Source organism: Erythrolamprus reginae, chromosome 1, assembly GCF_031021105.1.
Source record: "Erythrolamprus reginae isolate rEryReg1 chromosome 1, rEryReg1.hap1, whole genome shotgun sequence".
NCBI lineage: Eukaryota > Metazoa > Chordata > Lepidosauria > Squamata > Dipsadidae > Erythrolamprus > Erythrolamprus reginae.
The window spans coordinates 152281335-152304517 of NC_091950.1; the positions used below are offsets into that span (position 1 = coordinate 152281335).

Below are 23183 nucleotides of genomic sequence, written 5' to 3' on the forward strand. Positions count from 1 at the left end.
CACAGGGTACACACAAAATAAGTTTCATTTTGAGCTCAAAACAATCATATTTCAAATTTCTGCCAAAGATTGGCCACAGCTCAGAAGAAATAAAACTTGGAACATCTGAGCATAAGAACATCGAGTCCAGCATTCTGTGTCACACAGTGGCCCACCAATTGTACATGGGGATCTTGAGCAGAAAGAGAAGGCAAAACCCTCCCTTTCCCTTGACCCCCAACAAAAAGCACCAGGACAGAGGATAAACCCGTCCCGAGCCCGCCAGAGATCATCCATCAATGTAACCAAATCAGTTTCCGTGCTGTAGCCGGGCCTGAATCCTAACTGCTGAGGGCCTAGATAATCGGCTTCTTCCAAGGACCGCTGGAGCGCCACCACCTTCTCAACAACCTTCCCCATAAAGGAAAGGTTGGAGACTGGACAATACAGTGTTCCCTCGATTTTCGTGGGTTCGAACTTCGCGGAAAGTCTATACCACGGTTTTTCAAAAATATTAATTAAAAAATACTTTGTGGTTTTTTCCCCTATACCACGGTTTTTCCTGCCCGATGACGTCATGTATCATCACCAAACTTTCGTCGACCTTTAATAAATATTTTTTTTAATAAACTTTAATAAAGAAACATAGTGAGTAATAATCTAAATGGTTGCTAAGGGAATGGGAAATCTCAATTTAGGGGTTTAAAGTGTTAAGGGAAGGCTTGTGATATTGTCCATAGCCAAAAATAGTGTATTTACTTCCGCATCTCTACTTCGCGGAAATTTGACTTTCGCGGGCGGTCTCGGAACGCAACCCCAGCAAAAAGTGAGGGAACACTGTAGTTGTTGAGAATGGCTGGGTCCAGGGAAGGCTTCTTGAGGAGGGGGCGCAGAAGTGCCTCCTTATAGGGATCCGGAAAGGACCCCCTCCCCAAAGAAGCGTTGACAATCTCCTGGACCCAGCTCCGTGTCACCTCCCTGCTGGCCGAGACCAATCAGGAGGGACACAGATCCAGCAAACAGGTGGCAGAACTCACAGCTCCAATGGCCTTGTCCACTTCATCAGGTGTCACCAGATCAAACTCTTCCCAGACAGATGGACAAGTACAGGCCCCAGTCACCTCGACTGACTCGGTGTCAGTCAACTCTGTTATCCAATTGGAATCGAGGTCTGCTCGGATCCGAGCGATTTTATCAGCGAAAAACGTGTTAAAATCCTCGGCACTACTCTGCAAGGGCTCCCCAACTCCCCCCTGGTTGAGAAGGGAGCGGGTCACCCTAAACAGAGCGGCCGGGCAAGTTTCCTTTGATGCAATCAAGGCGGCATGATACGTAAAGAGGGCACACTGATGTGATTTTCCTCCTCTCTCCAGTTCCTAAAGTTTCACATCCTGCTGCCATCCCTGATCTTTCAGAGTTTGGCTTTCCTTTCTCTCTGACTCTTCTCAGCTACTATCATCCTTGGTTCCCGGCCTCTTATCCTCCCAAACTACTGTACATTTTGCTCCATATCCAGGACAAAGCTTCTCTATTTTGTTCCATATCCAGGTTACTTTTTTTTTGTTCAGGCACCAGCCACATGAAATGAGGTATTTCACCCTGGGAACAATTTATGTATGAATCATTTTCACACTCTTATTCTGCCATATTCACTAAGTGCACTTGATTTTTTTTTTCTTTTGCAAAATTAGAATCAGTGGCAAAACAAATCAGCAAAAAAGTCGGAAAAGCACTTGGTGGAATTTACAGAGCAAAAGGTAGCAAGATTTTATTTATTTATTTATTTGTTTGTTTATTAGATTTGTATGCCGCCCCTCTCCGAACACTCAGGGCGGCTAACAACAATGAAAAGACAATGAAAACAAATCTAATATTAAAAAATAATCTAAAAAAACCCAATTTATAGAACCACTTATACATAGAAACATAGAAACATAGAAACATAGAAGTCTGACGGCAGAAAAAGACCTCATGGTCCATCTAGTCTGCCCTTATACTATTTTCTGTATTTTATCTTAGGATGGATATATGTTTATCCCAGGCATGTTTAAATTCAGTTACTGTGGATTTATCTACCACATCTGCTGGAAGTTTGTTCCAAGGATCTACTACTCTTTCAGTAAAATAATATTTTCTCATGTTGCTTTTGATCTTTCCCCCAACTAACTTCAGATTGTGTCCCCTTGTTCTTGTGTTCACTTTCCTATTAAAAACACTTCCCTCCTGGACCTTATTTAACCCTTTAATATATTTAAATGTTTCGATCATGTCCCCCCTTTTCCTTCTGTCCTCCAGACTATACAGATTGAGTTCATTAAGTCTTTCCTGATACGTTTTATGCTTAAGACCTTCCACCATTCTTGTAGCCCGTCTTTGGACCCGTTCAATTTTGTCAATATCTTTTTGTAGGTGAGGTCTCCAGAGCTGAACACAGTATTCCAAATGTGGTCTCACCAGCATTCTATATAGTGGGATCATAATCTCCCTCTTCCTGCTTGTTATACCTCTAGCTATGCAGCCAAGCATCCTACTTGCTTTCCCTACCGCCTGACTGCACTGTTCACCCATTTTGAGACTGTCAGAAATCACTACCCCTAAATCCTTTTCTTTTGAAGTATTTGCCAACACAGAACTGCCAATACAATACTCAGATTGAGGATTCCTTTTCCCCAACATACAAGCATACCATGTATAAATTCTATAAGCCTAGGGAGAAGTGAAATTTCAATTCCTCCATGCCTGACGACAGAGGTGGGTTTTAAGGAGCTTGCGAAAGGCAAGGAGGATGGGGGCAATTCTGATATCTGGGGGGAGCTGGTTCCAGAGGGTCGGGGCCACCACAGAGAAGGCTCTTCACCTGGGTCCCACCAACCGATATTGCTTAGTCGATGGGACCCGGAAAAGGCCAACTCTGTGGGACCTAATCAGTCACTGGGATTCGTGCGGCAGAAGGCGGTCCCGGAGATATTTTGGTCCGATGCCATGAAGGACTTTATACGTCATAACCAACACTTTGAATTGTGACCGGAAATTGATCGGCAACCAATGCAGACTGTGGAGTGTTGGTGTAACGTGGGCATATCATAACAAAATGAAGAATCTGCTACGGAAATGTGCAGGGTTGGGGGGGGGGGGGATTCTACATTATTTTTATTTTAATACTTAGCTTTGAAAAACAGCAAGGCTGCAATTTTATTTGCGGTGCATGCAAAGAAATCGATTTCTGCCACTTAAAGCCCTTAGAGATCCAAGACATTTTTGTGGAATATCTAAAACACTTTAGGTGTGAATATCTAAGATGTCTCAAAAGGACACTCTGAAGAAACTAGAGATGCAAAGAGAACAAGAGCAAACAATTTCATATGGAGAGGCAAGAACAGGACTCAGGCATGCTGCTTTACTGGGGCTGAATGTTTTTCGGAATTCAATTTCTATGTTTAAAGAAAACAAACAAAAAGTGTGATAAATAGTGAACTCCAATTAGCAATCCGAGACCAAGCTACAAGAAATAAATTGGAATCACTTTATAATATGTAAATAGATACTTTGCTCTTGGGTTAAAATGGTTTATGCAAGAAACACCCCCGATTTGGTGGTGGGGTAGGAATGTTCGTCGGGTGGTGGGCACTTTTCACAAAACACTCGTTTTATGTTGTGTGTATCTTAATATTGTAAAAAATCAATAAAAATAATTTTTAAAAAAAACAGCTCCCAGAGTTCCTGAGCCAACCACGCTGGCTCACGAATTCTGGGAGTTGAAGTCCGCTCAAGGTTGAGTCAGCCTTCCATCCTTCCAAAGTGGATAAAATGAGGACCCAGATTGTTGGGGGCAATATGCTGACTCTGTAAAACGCTTAGAGAGGGCTGTGAAGCACTGTGAAGCAGTATAGAAAGTGCAGTTTGGCTAATACAATATAAAAGAGGGGTGGAGGAAATTGTTTCCTGTTGCATGTATGAAATCCGCTTGCCCAATATTAGATTTCAGTCAAGGCAAGTTGTAAACAAGAGCAGCAGATCAGAAAAGTGAAAGGGTCCCAAAACTCAAACTGCTTCTGTTTACAGTACTAACTGCTGAAACCTGTTAACGCTTAAACCAAAAAGCTCCCTCTGAGAAAATTAATCAACAAACTCCTTTTGAAATCTAATGATAAATCATTCTTTGCTATTAAACCCGATATCATCATCTGCCAATTCAAAACGAGTAGGAGCTATCTTGTTCATCTTCCTCCCATTCCTTCTTGCCAACCAACAGACAAAAAAATTATTGCTTTCAAACTCAAGGAAGCTTCCCATTAAATCTGAACTTGACAGCAACTGTTCTCACTGTGGCTGGTTAATAAAACTTAGTATCTAAGCAGCACCTTAGACCACAAAAGTCAAACATGTTAGAATGACCTACAGCAGTGACATCCAACCTTTTGGGCACCAGGGACCAGCTCAGTGTTGGTTGTGACCTATAAAGCCCTACATGGCATCAGACCAGGATATCTTCAGGACCACCTTCTGCTGCACAAATCCCAGCGACCGATTAGGTCCCAGAGTTGGCCTTCTCCAGGTCCCATCGACTAAACAATGACGTCTGGCAGGACCCAGGGTAAGAGCCTTCTCTGTGGTGGCCCCAGCCCTCTGGAATCAATCCCCCCCAGAGGTTAGGACTGCCCCCACCCTCCTTGCCTTTCGCAAGCTCCTGAAAACCCACCTATGTCGCCAGGCATTGATATACCCCTTAGCTACTATGATTTTATGTATGGTTTGTTAGGGTTTTGTGATTGTTTTTATAAGAAGGGTTTTTAAATCATTGGATTTGTATACTGTGTATTGTTGTTGTGAGCCGCTCTGAGTCCTCGGAGAGGGGCGGCATACAAATCTAATTATTATTATTATTATTATTATTATTATTATTATTATTATTATTATTATTATTATGTAGAGAGATGTTTTTCCATGGACCAGCAGGGTGTTGTTTGTTTTTGCACGCAACCTATATCCTGCGGCATGGTTGTTGACATACCATGCTGGCTTGCCATGGACCGGTGTCAGTCCATGGACAAGGGGGCTGGGGACCCCTGACCTAGAATTGTCCAAAATGGAAAAGTTGCAGTGATTTCAAAAGTTAAAAAATGCAGGTCTGTTTCAGGAAGAAAGGAAGATTTATAGGCTGAAACTCATATAACTAAAAGTTAAGATTCTCAGGCAAGATAAAATTGTTAAATGAACAAAACTTTAATTGCATTGTTACCTCTTATGGTTTATTTTCTGTGGGTATACACACATTTTAATTGCTTTGAATTGTAGTATGAAGGTTTTCAGTGTGCAGATAGTCTTTGCTTACTGATCACACTTGGGACCAACAACTATTGTGTTTACAACCTACCCTGAAACTAAGTCCTTGCTTGATTTTTACACGTGCCCAATATAAGTCCTACCCTCCAAATAAGACCTAATTAAGATCCCCTTTTTAGGGTGAGGATGATGGGGTGGAGCTTACCTTTGGACAGTTGCAGCCAGAGGTCGCACACCCAGACACATGCCTTTCAGACCCATTTCTTCTGCAGCTGGCAAGATTTTCCTGGCCTCTGCAGCCGATAAAAATCAATCGATCCGGAACTCTGTTATCAACTGCAGAAGCCTTCAGGAAAGTCTTGCTAGCCTTGCCGGATGCAGAAGAAGTTCCTGAAGGCCTCTGATAGCAAAAAGGAGGCTGGGGACGACAGCGCAAGTGAGATGAGTCAGTCATCCCCTGAAAGTAAGACCTGGTAGTAAGCAAGCCACCAAGAGAAGACATCAAGTGACCTACAATTTATGATTGTGACCATAAATTTATGGTTTTATTTTTGTGTTCTCTGTTGGTACAGGGTACATGTTTGTTAGGGTTTGCCACTGTAAACTTGTACTATCACTTTAAACTTGTACTATCACTTTAACTGTTAAATATTCTAGGCTGGTTCGTCATAAGAGGGCACCAGTACTCCTTCCCTCAAATAACGCTGTAACGCTCATTTCTGCTCAGTCATTTTTACTTTGCCTTGATGGGGGGAGTATATTTGCTTAGTGCTTATCATCTTGTATTTGCTTAGTGCTTCTTATGGAATGTTTCTATTTTTTATATATATGTAAATATTACTTATTAAGCATAACTAAGTCTGTGTCTTTTTCTTTGGCTTTACCACACATCCACACTATGTTAAAATTCTCTGCTCAGTGTATGTCAAAGGTCTCATAGCCTAGTTATCCCGAGACATGCCAACATTCTCCATTAAATTTAAGTTACTTTAAGTTACTCCATAACTTTATGCCACCAGGCTTGGGGCCATTAGATTCTTGCCCCCTGGCCAATGAATGTGTTAAGAGAATGTTGAGAATGGAATGACTGTTTTTATGGTTTTGGGGGCTTTTAGACTTTTAAATCTAATTAATTGGATCTAAGATATTGTATATTGTTCATCCTATGTAAGCCGCCCCAAGTCCCCGGAGAGGGGCAGCATAGAAATCCGATAGATAGATAGATAGATAGACAGACAGACAGACAGACAGAGAGAGAGAGAGAGAGAGAGAGAGAGAGAGAGATACTCAGCTTAGTAGAGGCCAATTGTGAACAACACAAAAGGTAATCACATGACCACAGGATTTTGCAATAGTTTTCAATGTGCACCAGCTGCAAAGTATGACTGTGGGACATTGAAACGGTCATAATGTGAGGACTGGTTGTAAAGCTAGTTTTTTACCTTGTCATAAAGTTGAACAATCATTAAACGAGGAAGTTAGTAAGCGAGGACTACCTGTATGTATAAATACTATCTATCCATTTGTATACTGTGTGTTGTTGTTGTTGTTGTTGTTGTTGTTGTTGTTATTATTATTATTATTATTATTATTATTATTATTATTATTATTACGTGGCGAGAGGTTTTTGCATGGACCGTATGAAGAACTTGCTTTTAGCTAACTGTAGGATAACTTCAGAAATCTGGGATTTATAGCCAGGCCTAGAAGAGAAATCTGACAAAATGTCAGACAGAATATAGTTACCACAATAAAACATTTTCATTCTGTCTGAACTGAGAACAGTAATGGGTTATAAATAAAACTCACAGTCTTCCCTGGAAAAGCCTGAACTCATACCTTGAATAACATCTTCTTTTTGAACTTCTGTTTCATCATCGTCATCCAAACAATAAACTGTTTCTTTCTGTATGTCCTCTTTTTTATGAGTCTTGGCATCAACGACTATCCAGGATTTTTTCACCCTTTCCTCTGTGAACTTGGAACCACATTGAAAGAAAGAAAAACGATGGTGTTTAATTTTAATTTATGAATGAAAAACAAACCCTAACTACAGTGATCCCTCGAGTATCGCGAGGGTTACGTTCCAAGACCCCTCGCGATACTTGATTTTTCGCAATATAGTGGTGCGGAAGTAAAAACACCATCTGCGCATGCGCGCCCTTTTTTCCATGGCCGCGCATGCGCAGATGGTGTTTTTACTTCCGCACCTGGGAAGACCCAGGGAAGGTTTCTTCCGCCGCCCAGCAGCTGATCTGCTCGGCAGCGCCGCAGCAGCGAGGAGCCGAAGATCGGGGTTTCCCCGCCGCCCACGCAAAGGGGAAACCCCGATCTTCGGCTCCTCGCTGCTGCCGTGCCCGCCGCTTGTCCGCCTGCCGCTTGTCCGCCCACCGCTTGTCCGCCGCCTGCCTGCCCGCCTGCCCGCCGCTTGTCCACCCGCCGCTTGTCCGCCGCCTGCCTGCCCGCCTGCCCGGTGCACGAGAGAGGGAAAGTGAGAAAAAGAGGGAGAGCAAGAGGGGGAGAGATAGAGAAAGAGAGAGAAGGAAAGAAAGAAAGAGATGAGAAAGGAAGGAAGAGAGTGAGAGAGAGGAAGGAAGAGAGAGAGAGAAGAGTGGAGTATTTTTTAATTAATATTTTCTGAAAAATCACGATATAGCGTTTCGCGAAGATCAAGATCGCGAAACTCGAGGGATCACTGTATTACATTTTTACTGCTAGAATTACAGGTGACAGAATAATGGAATGATCTTATTTCACAGTATAACTCATTGATTACAAGATGTCAGAGCAGGTCTATAAAACTGTCTTTATTATACTGCCAAAATGCAATATATACATATTTTTTATAAATGCGAAAAGTTTCCCAAATGAATTAAGGAAAACTGTTAATTCCTAATAGTTTCTCAGCTCCAAGGCATTTGATTTCTCCAAATTAATATGACACTTAGAAACCAGACTATGAGTTTTTTGTCTGATTTATGAAAAATGCTTGCATTCTAGCTGCCTCAGCTATTCCATTTAGTACTTGAACATGCATTTAGCTCAGATCAGTTATTCTGGCAATGTCCGAAATGTGAAACTAATTAGTCCTCGATATGGATATTAGTCCCATTTTACTTGGCATCTCTGTTGGACTGTATCCAGCTATGCTAACACTGGATTAAAATGAGTTCTTAGTCACTTACTGCTTTGTAGCCCACAATCCTGATAGACAAGTTAGAACCAATTGTAAGCTGGCAGGGCCATGGCATAGGTCTCCGTTCAACTTTCTTAAACATTGAAAGACGCTCCAAACTCTCCCTTAATAAACAAACATGGAGGAAATGAGACCCAGTTAAAAATTCAATTCAATTCAATTCAATTTATTATATTTGTATGCCGCCCCTCTCCGAAGACTCGGGGCGGCTCACAACAATAATAAAAACAATATTTCAGCGAAAACAAATGTAATATTAAAAAGCACATAAAACCCTATCATATTTAAAAAAGCAAACAACATATACATACCCAAACATAAATATAAAAAAGCCTGGGAGAAAGGTGTCTCAACTCCCCCATGCCTGGCGGTATAGATGGGTCTTGAGTAATTTACGAAAGACAAAGAGTGTGGGGGCAGTTCTAATCTCTGGGGGGAGTTGATTCCAGAGGGCCGGGGCTGCCACAGAGAAGGCTCTTCCCCTGGGGCCCACCAAACAACATTGTTTGGTTGATGGGACCCGGAGTAGGCCAACTCTGTGGGACCTTGTCGGTCGTTGGGATTCGTGCGGTAGCAGGCGGTTCCGGAGGTACTCTGGTTCAATGCCATGCAGGGCTTTAAAGGTCATAACCAACATTTTGAATTGTGACCGGAAACTGATCGGCAGCCAATGCAAGCCACGGAGTGTTGCAGAAACGTGGGCGAATCTAGGAAGCCCCACGATGGCTCTCGCGGCCGCGTTCTGCATGATCTGAAGTTTCCAAACACTTTTCAGGGGAAGCCCCATGTAGAGAGTGTTGCAGTAATCGAACCTCGAGGTGATGAGGGCATGAGCGACTGTGAGCAGTGACTCCCTGTCCAAATAGGGCCGCAACTGGTGCACCAGGCGGACCTGGGCAAACACCCTCCTTGCCACAGCCGAAAGATGATGTTCTAATGTCAGCTGAACAATTCCATAATGAGCAATTCTGTTTGCTCGTTTTCACCAAATTTATTAGCTGCTGCAGTCCCAAAACCACTCCTAAATTATGGCCTAAATATTATTCTTTCAGATTGTTTCATACAGGGGGCTCAAGCAATCACTTCTCCATCTGCTCACTAATCTCTGGATCAGAACTGACATATTTTTTCATGGATAGAAATCCGACAAAATCCTCACATGGCAGCAAATGCAATGCCACTTCCACAGAGATTATTCACACATTCAGATTCCATTCATCAAGCCCTGTTTATGAATGCACGTTACAGTATTAAACTTGTGTCATTCACATAAGGAACCCTCTACATCACGTGTGTCAAACTTGAGACATCACGTTGTCGTCACATGAAGTATTGCGACCTTCCCCCCCTATGCTGAACTGGGGGTGGGCGTGGCTAACACGTGACGCATCCGGCCCGTGGGCTGTCAGTTTGACACTCCTGATCTATATTCTCAGAGTTTGTGTCTTGATTAACACAGGATTTCATGGACAGTAGCATCTTTCTCATGAACACAAAGAGGTCTTCCACACTTCCTGCTTGTAAAATTACACATCTGTTCTGGCTTCATATGTAAAGCCATGAATTCCCACAGTGCTCACTATGCCTAACAGTCCTTCTGCTACACTTCAGGTTGTTGTACTCCATCTGGTAATCCGATGGGACATTTCCCTCCTTACCAATGCTACCATTTGTCCTCCAGAGCCACTTTGCCATGGGTTGTTGAGTGTTGGCTCCCTCTTCCGAAAGAACCTTCCCAGAATAGAAATGGCTTCTTTTTCCTCACCTTTGGGCTGATGAAATGATGGGCCTTTTATTTTATTTCATTTATCAATTTCACATAAATGTAATGAGGCGGTGCTCATCTCTGCTTGATGTCCTATAGATAAATATCCCATGTAAATGCAGCAAAGTACTGCCATGTTCTCTACCATAACACCATTCAGTGTAGTTCATGGCATACTCAGGAGCCACAATGCTCGCTTGTGACTACCCTAGGGCAGTGTTTGCATGAGTGCTCGCCGATCAAAGCAGCCATCAATCTGGAAACTCAGCCTGGGTGATGGCGAATCTATGGCACGGCTGCCACAGATGGCACGCAAGCCATTATCCTAGCTCAGCTCCAATGTGCATATGTCTGCCGGCCAGCTGATTTTCGGCTCACCCAGAGCTCTGAAATGGTATTTATGGCTTCCGGAGAGTCTCTGAGGGGATGGGGGAGGGCATTTTTGCCTCTGGAGCCTGGGGAGAGTGAAAAATGGGCCTACTGGGCCCAATAGAAATTGGGAAATGGGCTGTTTTAGGCCTCCAAAGGACCTCCAGGGGGATGATGGAGGCCATTTTTGCCTCTGGAGCCTGGGGAGGGTGAAAAATGGGCCTACTGGGCCCACTAGAAATTGGGAAATGGGCTGTTTTAGGCCTCCAAAGGACCTCCAGGGGGGTGGGGGAGGGCATTTTTGCCTCTGGAGCCTGGGGAGGGTGAAAAATGGGCCTACCGGACCAACTAGAAATTGGGAAATGGGCTGTTTTAGGCCTCCAAAGGGCCTCCAGGGGGATGGGGGAGGCCATTTTTGCCTCTGGAACCTGGGGAGGGTGAAAAATGGACCTACCAGGCCCACTAGAAATTGGGAAATGGACTGTTTTAGGCCTCCAAAGGGCCTCCAGGGGGATGATGGAGGCCATTTTTGCCATCTCCAGTCACTGGATTATGTGTGTGGGCACTCACACATGCGCGATAGCACACGCACATGTGTTTTCGGCACCTGAGGGAAAAAAGGTTCACCCTCACTGCTCTAAGTATTCTTTTCTACAAAAGCAATATAGCTTCAGGAGAAGGAGAAAAAAAACTGTCATTGTTGCTACCGAAGTAAGGAAAACATACCCCCAAATAGTAGAGTTCTTTTCACAAGAACTGGAGGATTTTTAGTTTACCTGAAAGTATAAACGTCCTCCAGACCTTCTTCTTGGTCTAATGAAAACATTAGTTTTTTCACCATCTGGAGCCCTTCCTTTTGCTGTCCACTTAGACCCTTGCCAGGAAAAGAATTTCTGTTTCTGCTATCATGCAGACCAGCAGATGCATGATCACCTCTGTCTTCGTCATTCATTGGAAATGGCAAACTATAGAAATAATTAAAAGTGATTTCAATTTACTTCTCTGATTCGTCAGGAAATAAGTCAAATAACTTTTCTAGTTAAAAAAAAGAATCTAGAAGGAAAATTGCAAACTGACACTTTGAATGTACCATTTGATATAACTTAAAAATAAATATGTCATTGTCAAGTCATAGCAAACAATTGCTGCTGATAGGTATTGCCGCAGTATTAGTCATGGGGAGTATGACTGTACAATTTCTTGGTATTTTGAAAATTTTAAATAATTTGTTAAAAGTGCACATATTTTCTTTCTACGGGAAATTTATTCCTGTATATCAGAAATTCAATTTTGTTGTAATTTGTACATTAATGCCAGCTCCAAATCTGTATGTTATAGTAAATACTCTTAATAGCAACTAGTGAGACAGAAAATGTCCCATCATGATTGTTGTACATACTCCTGGTCAGTTGGAGGATGATGAAGAGCTTGAGGACTCTGATACAGATAGTGTTTATGAATTAGTGGTGGGCCCTGGGTTACAGGTATTAGAACAGGTGGCAGGCCAGCCACAGGATGTTGCTATGAGTCCAGAATCTAGCGAGGAAGAAACAGACGTTCGCTGGGTTAATCCTCAATTCAGAAGGGTCGAAAAACGCAAGGAACAGGTGTTAGGAAAAAGATATTAAGGGGAGGAATGGGTTAAATATTGGAGTGATGTATTTGGTACGTCAGGGGGCCAGTGGGGAAGAAAGGTGGAGTTTTAATGTTGTAGTGCTAAAATGAAATGTGTTTCCGTTCAGCTCCAGAGCGAGCAAGTTCATTCTGTGCTATTTTACAGTCATTCCTGCTGTTTTTGAATCATGCTGTGAGTACATAAATCTTGGGAGACAGAGGAGGCTGGAAGGAATGTATGTGGAATGTAATTAAGAGAAATAACGGGAGAAAAGGAATGTGCTAGTCTGAATTGCATTTTGAATACGGAAGTGAAGAGAATAAAAATGGAGTTTCTTTGTTTATGAAATACTGCATTTAGTAAGAGTTATTTTTAATAGCTAAAGTTCTACCAGAAACCAGAATAATGATCAGTTCAGGATAATGAAAAAGGCCTTAGAGAGTAATGTATTTTCAAATGCTTTTAAGAAGACTGGTAGGAACTTCCTTATCACCTTTTCTTTCCTTTCCTTTTTTTCCTGTTCTCTATTTTCTTTTTGCACTTTAACTTATTCCTTTTCGTTCCTTACTTTTCTCTTTCATAATATGTATTGTTTTAAAACTTTTAAAAATTTCTTTAACAAAAAATATGTGCATAAAAACAAGATAATGGAAAAGGATGAAATTAATATTAGGCTCCCCAATAAAGCAGCCATTTATGCCTGGAATGGACAAGTGATTATCTAAAAATACATTCACATAACAGAAACTTCAGGAAGACTATGAGTAGTAAAACATTTAACATTCCCTCTGTGTCCCAAAAACGATCACTTTCCCCATGTCCAAAGTAATTAAGAAGCAAAAAGAAATATGCAATTTATACAGAGTCATTTCCGATTTTCTAGTAAGATCACAGCTACCGAATGAAAGATGTATCTTAAGTTTCCCGAATTCTTAAAGTAAATATGTATCTAAGGTATTCCTGATATGCCAGAAATGATAATCTGACCCATTGCATCTCACTGACATAGAAAATAAAACATAGACCAGAATGAGTTCCATTTTCTTTTTTATGTTGCAATTCTATTCATGCTTATTGAGAACTTAGTGCCTTTTTCTGAGCAGACTGTATAATTCTGTATATTTAATATAACTGCCTATTATTTTCAACTACCTGGTGGCTTGTGAAGGATTAATATAATCTAAACATTATTATTAACTGAACCCAATTCTCAGCATTATTTGAAGTAAAACAACCTGTTTCACATACCTATGTGCGTATGAGTCACCCCCCCCCCCCCCATATTTAAAAATCTAGGGACAGAAACAATTTCCCATTACTGCCCATTTCTGGGCCTATATTACGGTAATAGCCAGAGCTGCCTGTACTCTGTACAAGCAAGGAAACAGTACGAGAATGTAGTACTAGGTGAGACATTTAATTTTCTGAATGTCAGCTATATTTTTTAAACTTTTAAAAAAGTAACAATAATTTGAAAAAAGATAATTTGACTTGTTTGTTCTGAAAACTAACCATGCAGATTGAGCAGCAAAGAAATACAATACAATAAATAAATAAATAAATTTCAAGCGCCCAGGAAACAGACGGTTGACCTATTATTCTAAGCACAAGATTCATTTTGCTACGGTTTTCTGAATAAACTACAACTGATATAATATGCTAAGCCATAAGCAAGCAAATCACTTTTGGCTTAGCCTGATGAATAAACCCAACCACAGTTTATGTTCTCCATAACTCTTTCCCTCTTTGTAAATCTACTAAAAACAGAGTAAGGGTATGCAGAATAATCAATGTATGGAAATTCATTTAATTTACATATATAATTTGCCTAGATCAGCTTTCCTGGATTCAAGATTTGTTTGTTTTTATTGTAATTGGGGCTAGTTATGGCAAGAGAGGAAAAAACACAAAGCATGTTTTCTTGAATTCTTTCCAATCCTTTCACCAGGAGCGGCCATAAGAAGTGTATCTGCATTTCCTCCTGTGTAACTTACTCTGCACCTGTCTATGTTTCTGCCCTCCCCTTCTGTTGCATCTGTGTGACTTAGTGTGTATGGATGCATGGGTAAAGACCAAGCAGATTGCGTGTGTTTTACAACTGGTCACTTTGCAAGGAAGAATGCAAGGACATAGAATAGGACAGTGATGGCGAACCTTTTTTCCCCTTGGGTGCCGAAAGAGCATGTGCGCGTGCTATCATGTATGCGTGAGTGCCCACACCCATAATTCAATGCCTGGGAGGGCAAAAACAGCCCCACACACCCCCCGGAGGGCAGAAATGGCTTGTTTCCAAATTTCTGGTGGGCCCAGTAGGCTCCTGTTTCGCCATCCCCAGGCTCCAAAGGCTTCCCTAGAGCAGAGGTCCCCAACCATTTTTGCACCAGGGACCGGCTTTAAGCTAGACCAGTTTTCCATGGCCCGGTGGGGGGGGGGGGGGCTTTGGTCATATGGGGGTGGGGTTATGGAGGGATGGAGCCAGGGCCGCCATCAGGAATTTTGGGGCCCCATACAGCCTAAGTGTCTGAGGGCCCCCCTCCCCGCCATTTTAAAACTACTTTATTTTGCGACATACCAATTATGTATGAAATTTACCTTCTTTGGGGAGGGGTGAAAGGGGAGAGTAAGAGAGGAAGGAGTGAAAGAAGGGAATGAGGGAGGAAAGAAGGGAGGAAGGAAAAGGAAAGCAAGAAATGGAGGGAGGAAAGGAAGGAAGGAAGGAAGGAAGGAAGGAAAGAAAGAAAGAAAGAAAGAAAGAAAGAAAGAAAGAAAGAAAGAAAGAAAGAAAGAAAGGGGGAAGGGACAGGAACAGAGGAAGGAAGCAAGGAAACTTATGAAAGGGGAAAGTAAGAGAGGAAAGACTGAAGGAAGGGAGGTAGGGAAGAAGGTAGGAAGGAGAAAGAAAAGAAGAAATAGAGGAAGGGAAGGTAAAAGAGAGAAAGAAAAAGAGCAAGAAAGAAAGAAAGAAAGAGAATGAAAGAGAAATAAAAATAGAGAGGGGGAATGAAAGAAATGGAAGGAGGGAAGGAAGGAGAGAAAGCAAGAGAAAGAAAGAAAGCAAGAGAGAGAAAAAAGAATGAAAGAGCAAGAGAGCAAGAGAGCAAAAGAAAGAGAGAAAGAAAGAAAGAAAGAAAGAAAGAAAGAAAGGCAACTTCAAAGAAAGGCTCACTGAGCATCTCTCACTCTCTTTCTATCCCTCTTTCTTTCTCTCTCTTCCTTTCTATCTCTCCTCTTCCTTTATCTCCTCTCTCTCTCTCCCTCTCTCTTTCTCTCCCCCCTCTCTCCCCCCTCTTTCCCTCTCTCCCTCTCTTGCTATCTCTCCCCCCTCTCCCTCTCTCTTTCTCTCTCCCTCTCTCTCTTTCTCCCCCATCTCTCCCTCTCTTTCTCCCTCTCCCTCTCTTTCTCTCTCCCCCCTCTCTCCATCTCTCTTTCTCCCTCTCCCTCTCTTTCTCTCTCTCTCCCCCCTCTCTCCCTCTCTCTTTCTCTCTCTCCCTCTCTTGCTATCTCTTTCTCTCCCCCCTCTCTCCCTCTCTCTTTCTCTCTCTCCCTCTCTTGCTATCTCTTTCTCTCTCTTTCTCCCCCCCTCTCTCCCTCTCTCTTTCTCCCTCTCCCTCTCTTTCTCTCTCTCCCCCCTCTCTCCCTCTTTCTCTCTCTCCCTCTCTTGCTATCTCTTTCTCTCCCCCCTCTCTCTCTCTTTCTCTCTCTCCCTCTCTTGCTATCTCTTTCTCTCTCTTTCTCCCCCCTCTCTCCCTCTCTCTTTCTCCCTCTCCCTCTCTTTCTCTCTCTCTCCCCCCTCTCTCCCTCTTTCTCTCTCTCGCTCTCTTGCTATCTCTTTCTCTCCCCCCCTCTCTCCCTATCTCTTTCTCTCTCTCCCTCTCTTGCTATCTCTTTCTCTCTCTTTCTCCCCCCTCTCTCCCTCTCTCTTTCTCCCTCTCCCTCCACTCACCCATCCCGGGGGTCTTTTTCGGACTTCCCAATCCAAGTCATGCAGCCTTGCGGAGCTCCTGGTGGTCTCTCATCCCCGAATCAGCCAGGTAAACACGGCCCCCTCTTCCCTGGCCCGAAACCAGCGAAGGTTGGGGGAATTTCTGCGCAACCCCCGGCCACTTTCGGGGTTAAATTCCTCTCCCCGCCCTCTCCGCACCTCCGAAGGGAGCAGGGCAGCGTTGCTGGGCTGGCCAATTCTGGGCGGGGGGGTGAATTCCTCCCGGGGGGGGGTGGAGGTGTGGATGTGTGCGTGCGCCCGGAAGGCGTCCGAACTTTGCCCGGCGGAGCTTTGCAAACACGAGGCAGGGAGGGAGGGAGGCCGTTGCCCGGCCAGCGGGCACCAAACAGGGCAGGGCTCCATGGGAGGGGAGGGGGCGCCCCCGCGTGAGACCCCCCCGGCGGGCTCCGTCCGGTCGTGAAAAAGGGGGGCAGGGGTCTCTCGGCTGGGGCGGCGCTGGGGGCGCTCTGCACACGCTCAGGGGGCCCGAAGCTGCGTGTGAAAGGGAAGGGGAGGGGGCACCTCGCGGCTGGGGGGCTGCCTGGCTTTGTGATTTTGGCTGGGGGGGGGAGTTAGGAAGGTCCTACTTCTCCCCCCACAGCCAAAAATTCAAAGCCTATCTGCTGGATACGGGCGATGAGTGGGACAGAGCGGCGCGGAAGCCTCTTGCAGCAACTGCCACAGCCACCGGCTTCGGCGCCGCTCGTCCCGCTCATCGCCCGTATCCAGCAGATAGGCTTTGAGTTTTTGGCTGGGGGTGGAGAAGTAGGACCTTCCTAACTCCCCCCCAGCCAAAATCACAAAGCCAGGCAGCCCCCAGCCGCCAAAGGAGCCTCCTGATTCTCCCCGCCCTGTCCTGCATAATGTCCTCTGCCGGGAGGGCAGCGGCGCCGCGGACCGGCTGGAAACCCCCAACGGCCCGGTCCCGGTCCGCGGACCGGCGGTTGGGGACCTCTGCCCTAGAGGATAAAAACGTCCCCCCCATCCCTACTGGAGGCTCTCTGGAAGCCAAAAAAGCCCTCCTAGAGCCTCTGTGTAACCAAAAATCAGCTGGCCGGCACACATATTCATGTTGGAGCTGAGCTAGGGCCACAATTTGCGTGCCAGGAGATATGGCTCTGTGTGTCACTTGTGGCATCCATGCCATAGGTTCGCCATCACTGAAATAAGAACATAAGAAGAGCCATGCTGAATCAGGCCCAAGCCCATTGAGTCCAGCGTTCTGTGTCGCACAGTGGCCCACCAATTGTCCTTGAGGATCTTGAGCAGAAAGAGAAGGTAAGACCTTCCCTTTCCCCTGACTGCCAACAAATGGTAATCAAGGGAATCCTGCCTGCCTCAACCAACATAGAGGTGGCACATGGACATCCGTTTCAATAACCACCGATACACTTGGCTTCCATGAATCTAATCCTGCCTTGAAACTATCAAGGCTGAACAGCAGTCACGACCTCTTCTGGAATTGAATTCCATAAACCAACTACCCTCTGGGTGAAGAAATATTTCCCTTGATTTGTCCTCACTTTCTTACCTATGAGCTTTAGGAATAGAACAATCAGCAGTCTTCTAAACCACTGCCTGCCAATCCGTCTCCTAAAGATGCACGGGGGAAGATCCCCCCTCCCCAACCCCTGGTTAAATCCTGCCCATTTTCAAACTCAGTCTTTCTTTCTCTACCTTCCCTGCCACTACCAAATTTATCCTGCTGCTGAATTTTCAGAGTGGTCTGGTGATGGATAGACATAGTTCTGATTCTTGTGCATGATCTCTTTTTTAGCAATGAGCTGGAACGATTACTGTATACAGGTAGTCCTTGACATATGACCACAAATGTCTGTTGCTAAGTTAGACATTTATTAAGTGAACATTGCCGCATTTTACAACCTTTCTTGCCACAGCTATTAAGTGAATCACTACATAGGTTGATAAGTTAGTAAAGAGTTGTTAACTGAATCTGGCTTCCCCATTGACTTTGTCAGCAGGCTGCATAAAGTGATCACATGACCCTAGGACACTGCAACCATTATAAATATGCACCCGTTGCCAAGCATCTGTGTTATGATCACATGACCATGAGGATGCTGCAGTAATCATAACATGAAAAAATGTCATAATTCACTTTTTTCAGTGCCGTTGTAACGTCATATAGTCATCTAAAATGGACACCTAACATCAAAAACATCATCAAAAAAGCATAACAAAGAATGTTCTTTCTGCGCCAACTCAAAAATCTCAAACTGCCCAAGGAGCTGCTGATACAATTCTACTGAGGAATTATTGAGTCTGTCATCTGCACCTCTATAACTGCCTGGTTTGATTCTGCAACCCAACAAGATAGACATAGACTTCAGAAGATAATTAGAACTGCAGAAAAAACAATTCCTGCCAACCTGCCTTCCATTGAGGACCTGTATGCTGCATGAGTCAAAAAGAGGGCAGTGAAAATATTTACAGACCCCTCACATCCTGGACATAAATTGTTTCAACTCCTACCCTCAAAAAGATGCTGTAGAGCAGCAGTCCCCAAACTACGGCCCAGGGGTCACATGCGGCCCGCTGAGGCAATTTATCCAGCCCGCAGGCGATGACAGGAGTACAGGATGCGTCTGTATCCTGTGCTCCTGGCCACTGTTCCCTCTAGCCTGTGTGGTCGCATGGCTGCGCAGGCAACAAACAAACTCCTAGAGCCGGCGCCATTTCTCCCGCCCAACAGCTGATCTGGTGTCGGCCGGGAGAAACCCCCGTGGGCTCTGAGCCCCACCTAGCTTCTCCGGCTGTGTCTGGGGACCACAACCCACCCACTCCTACCAATATTCTTCCCGCCACCGGAAAGAAACAGGAAGCACTCCCCCCCCCCAGGAAACAAGAGGCAGCGTTTGGATGGCCTTGCCACCTGTGCGCAGAAGCAGCACCCTGGGGTAAAAGCGGCATAGACTTGTGCCTACACCAGAGCTGTCACCTCCCCCTTTCCCATACGTTGACTTGTGGGGAGTCTAATTTTTTCAGCAGAGAGAGAGACGCACCCCATCAAGTTCATGGCCGGGCACAGAAGTTTTGTGAGAGAGAGGGAAAAGAGAGAGAGAAAGAAAGAAAAGGGAAAGAGGGTTAGGGAAATAGAAGTGGAGAGGGAGGAAGGAAGGAAGGAAGGAAGGAAGGAAGGAAGGAAGGAAGGAAGGAAGGAAGGAAGGAAGGAAGGAAGGAATGGAGGGACAGAGGAAGGAAGGACTGTTTTTGGGGGGGGGGAATTTTTTAAAAATTTTCTCTTCTCAACACAGTGTACCATCTAATTTTCAATGAAAAAAATGTGGTATTAGTAACTAATATCAATCATCACAAAAGTTTTTTTCTAATTTTGTCATCCAGTTACATTCATTTTCTTTTAATTAAATTCCCTCAAAAAGTACAACACCAATTATATTTCTAACTTATTAGCCATTATGCCAAAGTGCTTCCTTCTTTCTTTATACGTTTTTCTATAAGCCAAGAAAACCTTGTATAGCCAATCAGATGTCAACAAAAGAAAATTAAAAACAAAACATAAACATATATGAATTTCAGACTTCTTCCCCCCCCCCCCCTCTAAATAGTATGTTCCCATTTTGTTTTTACTTTAAAATAAGGTATATGCAGTGTGCATAGGGAATTGTTCATAGAGTTTTTTTTATAGTCCGGCCCTCCAACAGTCCGAGGGAGAGTGAACTGGCCCCCTGTGTAAAAAGTTTGGGGACCCCTGCTGTAGAGCATTGCACACCAGAACAACTAGACACAAGAACAGTTTTTTCCTGACGCCATCACTCTGCTAAACAAATAATTCCCTCAACACTGTCAAACTATTCACTAAATCTGCACTATTCATCTTCTCATCGTTCCCATCACCCATTTCCTCCCACTTATGTATGACTGTAACTATATTGCTTGTATCTTTACAATTTATATTGTTTTCTAATATGATTTGATTGTTTATTTGTAGCTGGACTATCATTAAGTGTTGTATCTTATGATTCTAGACAAATGCATCTTTTCTTTTATGTATACTGAGAGCATATGCACCAAAGACACATTCCTTGTGTGTCCAATCGCACTTGGCCAATAAATAATTCTATTCTGTTCTAAATGAAGTGGTAAAAGTCTAGGACTACCTGCAACAAAAGCATTAAGAATGTTTAAAGTTAAATGTAAGGGATACATTCTTTTCTGGCTATGGTTTGTAACAGTTCTTTACTCACAAAAATTGAAGGGAGTTGCCGGTTTTCTTCAAGTTAGCTATGATAATATCTAGTTGATCTTCACTGAAAGGACTCCCAAGATCAGTAAAAACTTCAATGTGCCGTTTCTCATATTTTTTTCCTCTAACAAAGAAAAAAGGAAAAAAAGACAGTTTCAATTGCATGGTTATCCACATGGAATATTGTGCTTCCTAACATAAAGTAGTCTTAGACGTCTATTGATATTAGTCCATGTGCTTAAAAAATTAAAAAGTCAATATAAAATGTTTAATTAATACCATATTGTCTAACTGTTGTTAATCATTGTCTCGAAGGGTCGACTAGAAAATTGTCAAAATATTAAATAACTAGTGAAAACAACAGAGGTACATGTTCTTACAGCCTGTAGCATGAATTACTAACTTCTGAAGTTATCTGAAGTTAGTTGAGGGAAAGATCAAAAGCAACATGAAAAAATATTATTTTACTGAAAGAGTAGTAGATCCTTGGAACAAACTTCCAGCAGACGTGGTTGATAAATCCACAGTATCTGAATTTAAACATGCCTGGGATAAACATATATCCATCCTAAAATACAATACAAAAAATAGTATAAGGGCAGACTAGATGGATCATGAGGTCTTTTTCTGCCATCAGTCTTCTATGTTTCTAGTTATTGTAAATCAGGATAGCTGATCCGAAGTTAATGAGTACTCCTTATCCTGACAACTTCCCAAAACATTTAGAGTTCACTTCCCAAAATTCCCATCCAAATGTTACCACATTGCTTCTGATCCATTGGTCAATATATTAAACTGATAGGCCATTTTGTAAGGTAAGATACCTCTTGTGTTCAGCTCATGTTTTGAAAACATGTAAAAAGTTTATTATTTAAGCCATTTCCAGGATTTTTCTTGGTACAGACACAAATCTATCAACAATGATTACGAGGAATCACTTATTGTGAGGAATCTCTCATTGCCCCCATTGTCCAATGGACTTATTTTTAACCTGAGGGGGCAACTTCCAAAATATCCATTATGCATTAGGTTAATTTGCTAATAAATTATACGTGTTAGTGAACAAAACTGATCCAATGTTACAAAAACGGAAATACTCACAAAGAAAGCAAAATTTCTCAGGAATTTTATTGGGCAACTTAATACATACATTTAAGTGCCTAATAAAATGCCTGAGAAATTTTGCTTTCCTTGTGAGCTCCTCTCTTTTTTGTGATGATGAATTAGCTTTGTTCAATAGCACGTATAATTTCTTAGCAAATATAAAATGCTGTATCCGTCTCCACTTCATCTCATTTGATATTCTAACTATGGAAAAATGCTGTTGCAGCAGTTTTCAGAATTATTAAATACGGTCATATACTTACATGGTTTCTTTCTGAAGCAAATCCATGCACACAATCAGTGCATCAAGAACTTCAGTATGCTAAGAAAAGATAATTTTTAAAAAAAGGAAACATTTCAAAATATGCTGGCCAGGATTTGTTATGCAACATTTATTGAGAGCAACTTTGCTTAGCTTCACAATTCCCATCTTTGCTGGTCACAGCTTCCAATATCCTTCAGCTAGCATAGGCATTGGGGAAAGCAAAACTAGTAACTTTCAAGAAAGAAAAATTGTTAGCATGTACAATAAAGCAGGCTTTATAGTTGGGATATCAGGGATGGAAAGATTATTTAATTCTTTTTCCCGTATGCAGCTGTTTTTATTTTTGTTTCCATATTGTACAGGACAAAAGGTAATCCAAATGTAATTTGGTATCATAACATAGTACAGAAATGTCAGTTTTCTCATTGGGCAAATTATCCACTTTTTTTCTCTATCAAAAGGAAAAAATTGATGAACATCCACTAAATAAAACCAATTTTTATGAGACAAACTTCACAAAAAGAGGTTTCATTGGTGTCTAAGAACACGAATGAAATTGTAAACTGAAAATGTTATAATTTAAAATTCTACCAACAATGCATTTAAAAAATGTCATGAATGAAGGCAAATATACATGTTCAAGGATAATGTTGCAGGATCCAATCTGGGTTGGTCACCAGTACCAAAGGTTTAATCTTCCAAGCTTTCAGACTCATACTGGAGCCCATCCTCAGGGAACTTCACTCTACCAGAATGTACCAGAATGAAATACAGTAATACCTCATGATACGAACTTAATTGGTGCAAGGAGGAGGTTCGTAAGACGAAAGATTCGTAAGACGAAACATTGTTTCCCATAGGAAACAATGTAAAGTCAATTAATCCGTGCAACCAAAAAAACCCTGCAAAAAAACAGCTTTTGGCAACTGCTGGGAAGCCGCGCGGCTGTTTTAAAAGGTGACAGCCGGCCTGGGGGGCTTCCCAGCACCCCCCCGGGTTCGGGGGGGTGCTGGGAAGCCCCCCAGGCCGGCTGCGACCTTTTAAAACAGCCGCGCGGCTTCCCAGCTGTCACCCGAAGCCGAACGCCAAAGCCGAACTTCCGCGTTCAGCTTCGGGAGACAGCTGGGAAGCCGCGTGGCTGTTTTAAAAGGTCACAGCCGGGCTGGGGGGCTTCCCAGCAACCTCCCGAACCGAACCCGGAGTTCAGCAAAATTTTGCCTCTTCTTACGAACTTTGTTCGAGTTATGAACTGGCGTTCGGGAGGCTTCTGGGAAGCCCCGCCGCCCGGCTGTCACCTTTTAAAACAGCCGTGCAGCTTCCCAGCAGTCTCCGAACGCCGGTTTGTAACTCGAAAAAAGTTCGTAAAAAGAGGCAAAATTTTGCTGAACCCCGGGTTCATA

The 23183-nt window shown here is 43.1% G+C and overlaps 1 protein-coding gene across 1 annotated transcript in view; it reads right to left on the reverse strand.

Annotated features, from left to right (window-relative positions):
* Positions 1-23183, reverse strand: part of XRCC5 (X-ray repair cross complementing 5) — a 99421-nt gene that overhangs the window by 63838 nt on the left and 12400 nt on the right. Inside the window, exons 4-8 of the mRNA XM_070729829.1 lie at positions 21782-21830; positions 20416-20538; positions 11369-11557; positions 8448-8562; positions 7102-7240 (exon numbers count right to left, since the gene is read on the reverse strand). Of these exons, the coding sequence (XP_070585930.1) occupies positions 7102-7240; positions 8448-8562; positions 11369-11557; positions 20416-20538; positions 21782-21830 (615 nt within the window). The remainder of the gene's footprint in view (positions 1-7101; positions 7241-8447; positions 8563-11368; positions 11558-20415; positions 20539-21781; positions 21831-23183) is intronic.